This window comes from Haematobia irritans, chromosome 1 (genome assembly GCF_050003625.1).
Source record: "Haematobia irritans isolate KBUSLIRL chromosome 1, ASM5000362v1, whole genome shotgun sequence".
NCBI lineage: Eukaryota > Metazoa > Arthropoda > Insecta > Diptera > Muscidae > Haematobia > Haematobia irritans.
The window spans coordinates 189,290,980-189,302,761 of NC_134397.1; the positions used below are offsets into that span (position 1 = coordinate 189,290,980).

General features: G+C 36.5%; 1 protein-coding gene across 1 annotated transcript in view; it reads left to right on the forward strand.

Annotated features, from left to right (window-relative positions):
- Positions 1-2,227, forward strand: part of LOC142233946 (uncharacterized) — a 56,348-nt gene extending 54,121 nt beyond the window's left edge. Inside the window, exon 2 of the mRNA XM_075305009.1 lies at positions 1,367-2,227. Within this exon, the coding sequence (XP_075161124.1) occupies positions 1,367-2,125 (759 nt within the window). The 3' untranslated portion in view covers positions 2,126-2,227. The remainder of the gene's footprint in view (positions 1-1,366) is intronic.
- The last annotated feature ends 9,555 nt before the right edge of the window (positions 2,228-11,782 follow it).

An 11,782-nucleotide genomic window follows, 5' to 3' on the forward strand; every position in this document is an offset into this window, starting at 1 on the left:
AAAAATTTTGTCAAATTTTTATTTTCATAGAAAATTTTATTCGATTCATAATCATGGTTTCCACTCGAGCCAAAAATAATCTACCAAGATTTTATTTCTATAGAAAATTTTGTCAAAAGTTTATTTCTATAGAAAATTTTGTGAAAATTTTATTTCTATAGAATATTATGTTAAAATTTTGTTTCTGTAGAAAATTTTGTCAAAATTTTATGTCTACTTTGTCAAACTGAATTATATACGTATTGGATCGATCTTTTTTGATTTAATATATACCACGTATGGACTTACATACAATTTAGAAGATGGTGTTAGGAGGTTTTAAGATACCTTGCCATCGGCAAGCGTTACCGCAACTTAAGTAATTCGATTGTGGATGGCAGTGTTTAGAAGAAGTTTCTACGCAATCCATGATGGAGGGTACATAAGCTTCGGCCTGGCCGAACTTACGGCCGTATATACTTGTTTTTTTTTTTAACTTTTTATTGATTTTCTATTCTTTTTCGCGAAATTTAATTTAATTGTCCGAAACTTAAATTTTCACTTAAAACGGCTTAATTGCGTACTTTCTAAGACTTGTCCAAAAGGACTGCATCGGAAGTAGACAAAAATCGATAGGGGATCCCAGCATGCGGTTTAAATTAAATGTTTGCGGACTTGTCCAAAAGAACTGCACCGGAAGTGGAAAAAATTGGCGGGGAATTCCGGGATGCGCTTTAAAAGAAATATTTGTGGAACAACTTGCGGAAAAGTAATCAAGTTTCAAAATTGTCGAATGAAAAAAGTTTTCAGGGCGCTCAAAAAATTCAATTGGTTTATGTTGAGGCTATTTCCAATTATGTACTAATATTGATCAATTTTCGGTTGTACGAATCGTTGTATGTGATCCGTATTGTCAATGGAAATTTAATATATTTTATTTTATGTTGTCATTGGTGATTAAATGAATACATCCAAAACACACATATTTTATCTGGTTAATTAATGACGATGATGGTCATTAAAAAAGGTGGGCTTCATTTTTTTTTCATTTTGATGCGTCTAAAGTTTCGAGATTGATGTAATTAAATTACCACCTAAGAGTTGATTAGTAATGCTGCTCCCTTTATCGCAATGATCTTTAGTGTTTTTAGAAGAGTGAATGAGTGCTAAACGAGGGCATCATAGGCATATCGAACTTAATTTACGAAAGTATTTTTCCATAAGTGAAGACAATTAAACACATCATATATATATACAGTGCATTCATTAATCAGGTCGTAAAAACCACCAAAATAAAATTGTCGTAAAACCCATAAAAATAAAATCGTAGAAAATAAAGCAAATTTTAATCGATTTTCAAATTTGGTTATCTGTCTTCTTCTTTCAGATCCTTGTCTGTCTCGCTCTGGCCAATGCTGAAAAACTGGGATACAATTACTCATCAGGTCGATCGCATAATGGATTTGGAAATCGATTTAAACACCGCGGAATCACAGCCACCCCAGCCCCAACACCAGCTCCCACCCACTCCAACCAAGGAGTTGCCACTGGAGCTAACAATGGACTTGGTGGATTCCCTGCCGATGCAGTTAATGGAGAACAATACCAATCCCTAGTACCCCAGACAGAATTCAATAAGGAATTCTATTCGTATACAGCACCAGAAGATGCCTTCAATGATATCGAAGGAGCCGAACGTGCTGCAGCAGCCATGCGTAAAAATCTTCGCATTGTCTTTATACGAGCACCGGAAAACAATGCCCTAACAAATGCAGCCTTACAACTGGCCAAACAATCGGCTGAATCGAAAACAGCCATTTATGTGCTCAGCAAACAGACCGATGTCGGTGAATTGGCCGATAAATTGCAGTCAGCCCAACAGGGTCATGCCGAAAAGCCGGAGGTACACTTCGTCAAATATCGTACACACGAAGATGCTATTCGTGCCCAACAGATTATTCAACAAGAGTACGATAGTTTGGGTGGCACTTCGCGCTATTCAAATGAGGGTGTTGCTCCTGTTCTGGACTTTGCATCCATCAACGAGGGTCTCTTGGGACCCAGAAACACTCAGAATTCGGTTAATGACCTTGGTGCTCCTGCACCAACGAATAACGGATATTTGCCACCTAAGATAAGGCTGTAGTAACTGACGTTGTAGTAATTAAGACAATTGTAACGCTTAGTAATTTATTTAGTTGTTAAGTTATTAGATGTCTATGTCAATAAATTTTTTTATAAACGTGAACTAAGATTTAAGGTTGAAATCTATTCGAAACACGAGCAAAAAAATAGGTTTTCATATGTTAAAGTTAAAAAAATATGTGTTCAAAATTTAATTATTTAACACAATATTTTATTTTATTTTATATGATGTTTATAATTGGGAATAAGCAAATTGGGACGCATATGTTAACTCTTTGACCAGGGCTGTGGAGTTGAGACAATTTTGCTCGACTCCGACTCCAGCATTTTTCATCAACCTCGACTCCGGGTAATATGACTAAATCGCATTTTAATAACACTAATTTCTAATTCCAACGTGTACACTCCACCACAAATGATGCGATATAAGTGATCTTATTTATTTATGTGTGTAAAAGAGCTATAAATTTCACATTTGACGCCAATTGCATACCGAGAAACCTTAGGTCTAAAAGAAATTTAGGTTAATTGGCTCAAATTACCAATAAATTAAATTATGACATAAATCCAAATAGAGGCCCCGTTATAATATGAACATACACCAAAAATTTTCGCATATCGATATATATAAAATTCAATCTATGTTTGTTTATTTGTTTGTTTGTTTGTATGTTCCGAGTTGGCTCCGAAACGGCTGAACCGATTTACTTGAAACTTTCAGAGATCGTAGGGGACGTTCATGTGGTGAAAATAGGGTACCTCATTTTTTGACACTTGGTCGCGGAGGGGGACCTCCCCTTTGTCGGACTTTTTGAAAATTGGACCAAAGTTGACCGATTTGCTTGAAATTTTCATTGAAGATTGGGGTTGGCATCTAGACAAGGATCCGCTACTTTTTATTTCGATATTTGGTGGCGGAGGGGGCCTCCCCTTTGTTCGACTTTTTTTTTTTAAGTACAGTGAAAAAACTAAAATTCTTTAAATTATCTGAGATTTACAGAGAACATGTGGTAAGGTTATGGAATTAATATGGGGTACCCGATGATTTCATATGTGGATGCGGAGGGGGACCTCCCCCTTGCCCTACTTTTGGAACAAAATTATGCGATTTGCTTGAAATTTTCATTGAATGTTGGGGTTGGCATCTAGACAAAAAACCGCTACATTATTTTTCGATATTTGGTCGGGGAGGGGGACCACCCCTTTGCCCGATTTTTTTTTTTTTTGAAAGTACAAACAAAACTAAACTCCCCCGACTGAAATTTTACAGAAAAATGGGTTATGAAAGTTATATCAGGTTCTTAATTTTTTAATAAAAGTAAAAGGGCATAGGGAGACATCCGCTTCTCTTAAGTACATACAGAGAAACAATTAAACTTTTACCGAGTTACTTGAAATTTACAGAGGACTGGGGAGATGTTACGATATTAACAGTTGATACCTGATTTTGTGATATTTGGACGGAGGAGAGGCCGCCCTTTTAGGCTAATAATTTGCTTGACATTTTCTGGGACGTTTACAAAAGATACGCTACATCACTTTTCGATATTTAGTCGGGGAGGATGTGCTCCTCTAAAACTGCAAACAAAAAACAATTCTTAAGTTTTCTTGCAATTTACATATGCAGTGGGGGAAGGTTATGAACGAAGAGGCAACCTTCCTTGCCCCACACTTGAAGGAAAGTTTCAAGAATTTTCCGGGAAGGTTAGGGGTGCTATTCACTACGGTGTTTGTCGATATTGTATCGGGGAAAGTGACGTCCCTCTAAAACAATAGAGCAAAATTTAAACATCGCCGATCTACTTGAAATTTACAGGGAACGTGGGAGGAGGTGATTAAATTTATACATGATTTTTAAATTAGTATATGATTTTTCGATATCTGGTTGGGATATCTGGTTGGGGATTGAAATAAACTTTGTCGATTTACTTCGATAGAATTTATAGGGACCATTGAGTCGTTGCGAAATTACTATAGGGTACGTGATAGTCCGATATCAGGTCGGAGTGGAGCGAAGGTGGGGAGAGGGTTCCCTTTTGTCCGTTTTTTTATACCCACCACCATAGGATGGGGGGTATATTAACTTTGTCATTCCGTTTGTAACACATCGAAATATTGCTCTAAGACCCCATAAAGTATATATATTCTGGGTCGTGGTGAAATTCTGAGTCGATCTGAGCATGTCCGTCCGTCCGTCCGTCCGTCTGTTGAAATCACGCTAACTTCCGAACGAAACAAGCTATCGACTTGAAACTTGGCACAAGTAGTTGTTATTGATGTAGGTCGGATGGTATTGCAAATGGGCCATATCGGTCCACTTTTACGTATAGCCCCCATATAAACGGACCCCAAAATTTGGCTTGCGAGGCCTCTAAGAGAAGCAAATTTCATCCGATCCGGCTGAAATTTGGTGCATGGTGTTAGTATATGGTCTCTAACAACCATGCAAAAATTGGTCCACATCGGTCCATAATTATATATAGCCCCCATATAAACCGATCCCCCGATTTGGCTTGCGAGGCCTCTAAGAGAAGCAAATTTCATCCGATCCGGCTGAAATTTGGTACATGGTGTTAGTATATGGTCTCTAACAACCATGCAAAAATTGGTCCACATCGGTCCATAATTATATATAGCCCCCATATAAACCGATCCCCCGATTTGGCTTGCGAGGCCCCTAAGAGAAGCAAATTTCATCCGATCCGGCTGAAATTTGGTACATGGTGTCAGTGTATGGTCTCTAACAACCATGCAAAAATTGGTCCACATCGGTCCATAATTATATATAGCCCCCATATAAACCGATCCCCCGATTTGGCTTGCGAGGCCACTAAGAGAAGCAAAATTCATCCGATCCGGCTGAAATTTTGTACGTGATGTTAGTATATGGTCTATAACAACCATGCAAAAATTGGTCCACATCGGTTCATAATTATATATAACCCCCATATAAACCGATCACCAGATTTGACCTCCGGAACCTATTGGAAGACCAAAATTCATCTGATTCAGTTGAAGTTTGGTATGTGGTGTTAATATATGGCCTCAAACTCCCATGCAAAAATTGGTCCATATCGGTCCATAATTATATATAGGCCCCATATAAACCGATCCCCAGATTTGACTTCCAGAGCCCCTTGGAAGAGCAAAATTCTTGCCGTTTGGTACGTGATGTTAGTATATGGTATCCAACAACCATGCAGGAATTGGTTCCTATCAGTCCATAATTATATATAGCTCCCATATAAACCGATCCCCCGATTTGACCTCCGGTGCCTTTTGGAGAAGCAAAATTCATCCGATCTGCTTGAAATTTGGTACGTGGTGGTAGTATATGATATTTAACAACCATGCCAAAAGTGGTCCATATCAGTCCATAATCGTACATAGCCCCATATAAACCGATCACCAGATTTGGTTTTGGAACCTCTTGGAGGAGCAAATTTCATCCGAGTGAGTTGAAATTTGGTACATTGTGCTAGTATATGGTCGTTAACAACCATGCCTAACTAGGTCCATATCGGTCTATAGTTATATATGGCCCTCAGATAAATCGATCCCCAATCACACAAAAATTGGTCCATATCAAGTTCATAATTGTATATAGCCCCCATGTAAGCGACCCTCATATTTCAATTCTTGCTCTCTACGTACAAAAAGTCCATATCGATTCGTAATTATTTGTAGACTTAACTATACATAACTTTATTGTCTAATATATACCATGTATGGACTAAATCACAGTCTTTCGTAGAAGTTTCTACGCAATCCATGGTGGTGGGTACATAAGATTTGGCCTGGCCGAACTTGCGGCCGTATGTACTTGTTTTTTCTTAAATTGAAAGTAGAGGGTTGTCCGTAAATGGGAACTCGGTACATAATTTGATGATTTTTGCACAGGCTTCTGCCAGACTTCTTTTTAGTAAAGAACTTAAATTTACATGAAATTGGCAGCCAACGTAGAGGGTGCATCATTTTCCAACATTTTAGCAAATGTTAATGTGGTAAAATTTTTTACTACTATTACTATTTCCGATTTATTGGATGGGAAACAGTAATTCTTTGTATTTTATAATATAGTGCTTAATTTTCAGATATGTTGAGGAGAAGGATACCTTTCCTTGACAAACCACACTTAAAATTCACAAGAAATATAGAAGATTGTCCAACTACTTGAATACAGAACATTATTAAACAAATTTGGAGGAAAGGGTACACCCACTCCCGCCGTATTTGTACCTATAAACGAAAAATCAAGTAGTCCGATTTCTTTAAAAGAATTCAAATCTTTTCGAATTTGTTTTCAGCACGAAGGATATAGTAGACTAAGTTAACGCAAAATGTTCCTCCAAATACGCTTCGGAAGGCGCAGCGAAGCGGGCCGGGTTACCCTAGTATATTTATAAAAACACAAAATTTTTAACAAAATAATTCAGCTTCAAGAAGTTTAAAAAGTAAAATATGGGTGTTATATAAAAACAAGTATTTACGGCCGTAAGTTCGGCCAGGCCGAATCTTATGTACCCTCCACCATGGATTGCGTTGAAACTTCTACGAAAGACTGTCATCCACAATCGAATTACTTGGGTTGTGGTAATACTTACCGATGGTAAGATAAGCATCGTCTTCTAAATTGTAAGTTAGTCCATATGTGATATATATTACGCAAAAAGGTATGTAGTAGTAAGTCTACAAATAACTACGAATCGATATGGATTTTTGCACGGTACTTAGAGAACCAGAATTGAAATATGGGGGACAACATCTCAACCTTTCTAACACAGTATAGAACTCTACCAATACGTTCCAAGTTAGAAAGTTCTACTTCAGACAATATGGGACATACATTAAATTAAGCAAAGAACAAATATGCTTTTTGTCACAAATTTTTCTTAAATAACCAAACAATATTTACAATCGTTGTTAATTTTTACTAAAAGTACATAACTTGACTTAAATTTTACATTTCAAATTAAGTTTATAACTTTAAAAGCTTTTTTTCCAGCAAAATCTCTAAAGCTCCTTGCTAAACTATGAATTCAAGAAAAAAACTCAATAAGAATGATTTGCCATTTTGTATTTTTTATTGGTAATGTGTTGTCAACTTTTTCGTAGCACCAAATGTTTAATTTTCACAAGTTCAAAAATTGATTTTATGCGTGAGATTTTGGTTATTTGGATTGGTAGAATTCTTAATTTTTTGGTAGATTTTTCAGAATATTCCTCTCTAACTAAGCGTTAGTTTACAAATTTCCTCTAAAAATAAAGTATTGATAAAATTTTCTATAGAAATAAAATTTGCAAAATTTTCTGTAGAAAAGAATCAACATTTTAGAAAACATTTAGAAATTCTATAGAAATACAATTTTTGACAAAACATTCTATGGAACTACAATTTTGCAAAAACGTTCTTTAGAAAAATGTTCAATAGTGAGAGAGAGAGAGAGAGAGAGTGCATATACATAGATGTGGGTGTCAGTCCGAATGTCATTGATATTTTGTCAATGCTTCTCGAGCCCAAAACAGGTGTTTGGACCATGTACCAGCATAATAGTGACATCATGGTGTTCCACTTAGAAACTTATAAAAAGCTCTTAATTGCATATGTGCAACGTATGGAATGCCTCGACCGATACGGAGTGGAGGTGTGAATTCGCCCACCCCACATGTGTTCTTATTCCGAAAGATTTCGTGGGCCCTTGCGGAAACGCTGGAGGTATCTAAGCTTACCTCAGCCGACAAAAAAGCATGTTATAAGTGTAATATGCGGTAGACTTGAAAAATATATAACTTTAGAAAACCCTTGACACGAGTTTGTGTGGAATCGTTACCATTTTTTCTGGACTGGAAATCCACAGTTCCATTGGGAATGGAGTTTTATTTTAGTGTCGCACACTATAGGCCATTAATCTGTTTTTTTTTAACCATATTAAAGACTTATGCAATAAAACTCGAAGAGTATCTCAAATTTCTTGATATTCAAATTAATAACTGGAAGCCGCTCCTTGATCGAAATTTTTAATAACCTAATACCATGCTGTGAACGATACAGCTTAAATCGGATTGGATGTTATTGGTGAGGGGTCATAATAAAATCAACTAAAATTATTCCCCATCACAGTGTGGTGTCTCACATAAAATTATTGCCATCATTGCCAATTCGCCGACTGTGCCGTTGTTAAAAAATCTATCTCTAATATTTTCGCATACAGACATATAAAAAAAAATAATTTGCTTGTGTATGTATATGTTTGTGCGGTTTTAACACAATCGTAGCTTGTATTATAAGACTTTTTTTTGGCTCATTCAAAACTATGAGCGCTCTCTACACTGTTGCGGCCCATAATAAGGGCCATTTATCAAAAACTTGTTAACACAAGTAGCTTAACTACTCTTAATGACCCTTGGTTTATGGGATGTACCAAGCGAGTGCAAGAAAAACCCACAAATACTCGTAACAAATTCTCACACACACACATGAGATGGTTTAAATGTTTGGGTGTTTTATTTTGCTTTGGAAGAGTGTGTATGGTTTGTAAAGGAGGATGATGACACTTGTAAAATTCAAATTGACAACAACATAAATCAATGATTTAAAATTAACGATGAATGTGCTAGTGACAAAAATATTTAACAATGCCTTAATTGTACGAGATGTTCACGTGCAAGTTATTTACGTGTTTGTGGGTGAACGTGAACAAAGTAACAAATCCGAGTTAGCTAATCACGCTCGCTCGAATTTCCTGATGTTGACGAATGGCCAAGCTCTCTAATGCGCCGTCCAGACTAAAAGTTTATCTGGACGAAAATGCTCGTGTCCAACATTTGGAGACATATCCCAGATGTTGACCACAATATAAGTTATGTTCGACGGCTTAATCAATACTTATGCTTGTTAATTTCATCGATAACATATTTATCGATTATTTAGTCATCACCGACAATTCGTTGCGATTGGCCACACTGTAAGATTCTTTACAAATACAGACATTTTGGCCGGATAAACTTATAATGTCAACGGCCCATAACAGCCTTGCCACCATTATGTTAACGTAACAATTTTACATTATACACAAAAGAAAGAATCAGTATGAATGAGGGATTGAAATTCGAACCACAAAGACGACTCTTTATATAACCTAAACCATGTGATGGTCAAAGTACAATAACATTAATCTGCACTGAGAAAAATATTTACGTGATATTAAGGATTACGTAGCCTAAATTTTAGGATGCGCAATATACAAAATATTAAGCACAAATTTCTTTAAAATAATAAAAGTTTAATTAGGTTAGGTTGCAGCCCGATGTATCAGGCTCACTTAGACTATTCAGTCCATTGTGATACCACATTGGTGAACTTCTCTCTTATCACTGAGTGCTGCCCGATTCCATGTTAAGCTCAATGACAAGGGACCTCCTTTTTATACCCGAGTCCGAACGGCGTTCCAAATTGCACTGAAACCACTTAGAGAAGCTTTGAAACCCTCAGAAATTTCACCAGCATTACTGAGGTGAGATAATCCACCGCTGAAAAACTTTTTGGTGTTCGGTCGAAGCAGGAATCGAACCCACGACCTTGTGTATGCAAGGCGGGCATGCTAACCATTGCACCACGGTGGATTAAAATAAAGTTAATATTCTTTGCTTCAAAATTTTTTTTTTCATTAAATTTAGGACACAAATTTTGGAAATTTGCTTCCCTCCGTTAAAGTTTTATTATAACTGGCATTTGTTTGTACGTGAATAGCTTTATTAATATACCGCGAAAAGAATATGAAAATTTGATAAATGAGATCTACATCATAATTTTAATTTTATTGATCCTAGATTTAAAGCCAGATTTGTCGCATCATTGGCTCGGAATTAATACCAAAATCCTGAAAGGAAAGTCAAAATTTTTGCACGCAAGTAAACTTTTTTTTCGAGTGTGCAAACAAATATGCCTTGTAGAAATATTGATCTTAGAGCCCATAAAATATATACCGATCGACTGAGAATCACCTACTGATTCGATCTAGCCCCTGGTGTCCGTCCGTCTGTCTATGTATTTGTTATTCACAGGATTTTGGTCGCAAATAGGGTTAATTTACGATTATATACTAACTGCACGCACAGAAAAACCATGTTTGGACATGGTTGCCGCATCCATTTACTGTTTATCTAGAGCATGTAATTGCCGCGAAAACCATGTATTTTGTCTGAATGAGAGAATTTTAGACCATTACATGGTCGGGAAAAGCATGTACCTAACCATTCAATTTTCCGACTTTTTGCAGGAAAAAAAGTATTTTTATAGGTTTAGTATAGACATTTCTAGAACCATTACATGGCCTTAAGACCATGTACATTGTTTTCGTGACCATTTAATTTTTTAATTTTGTTGCAGCGAAAAGGATTTTATAAATAAAACAAGTAAGGAAAGTCTAAAGTCGGGCGGGACCGACTATATTATACCCTGCACCACTTTGTAGATCTAAATTTTCGATACCGTATCACATCCGTCAAATGTGTTGGGGGCTATATATAAAGGTTTGTCCCAAATACATACATTTAAATATCACTCGATCTGAACAGAATTTGATAGACTTCTACAAAATCTATAGGCTCAAAATTTAAGTCGGCTAATGCATTAGGGTGGAACACAATGTTAGTAAAAACAAGTAAGGAAAGTCTAAAGTCGGACGGGGCCGACTATATTATACCCTGCACCACTTTGTAGATCTAAATTTTCGATACCATATCACATCCGTCAAATGTGTTGGGGGCTATATATAAAGGCTTGTCCCAAATACATACATTTAAATATCACTCGATCTGAACAGAATTTGACAGACTTCTACAAAATCTATAGGCTCAAAATTTAAGTCGGCTAATGCACTAGGGTGGAACACAATGTTAGTAAAAAATGGGAAACATTTAAATCTGAAGCAATTTTAAGGAATCTTCACAAAAGTTTATTTATGATTTATCGCTCGATATATATGTATTAGAAGTTTAGGAAAATTAGAGTCATTTTCACAACATTTCGACTAAGCAGTGGCGATTTTACAAGGAAAATGTTGGTCGAAATCGGAAAAACATATATATGGGAGCTTTATCTAAATCTGAACCGATGTCAACCAAATTTGGCACGCATAGCTACAATGCTAATTCTACTCCCTGTGCAAAATTTCAACTAAATCGGAGCAAACAATTGGCCTCTGTGGTCATATGAGTGTAAATCGGGCGAAAGCTATATATGGGAGATATATCTAAATCTGAACCGATTTCAACCAAATTTGGCACGCATAGCTACAATGCTAATTCTACTCCCTGTGCAAAATTTCAACTAAATCGGAGCAAAAAATTGGCCTCTGTGGGCAAATGAGTGTAAATCGGGCGAAAGCTATATATGGGAGCTATATCTAAATCTGAACCGATTTGGCTGATATTTTGCGAGAGACTCATCAAATATTGGGATGTACGGAATTTGAGGAAGATCGGTTGATATACACGCCAATTATGACCAGATCGGTGAAAAATATATATGGCAGCTATATCTAAATCTGAACCGATTTTTTCCAAAATCAATGGGGATCGTCTCTGAGCCGATATAGGACCCTATACCAAATTTTAGGACAATCGGACTAAAACTGCGAGCTGTACTTTGCACACA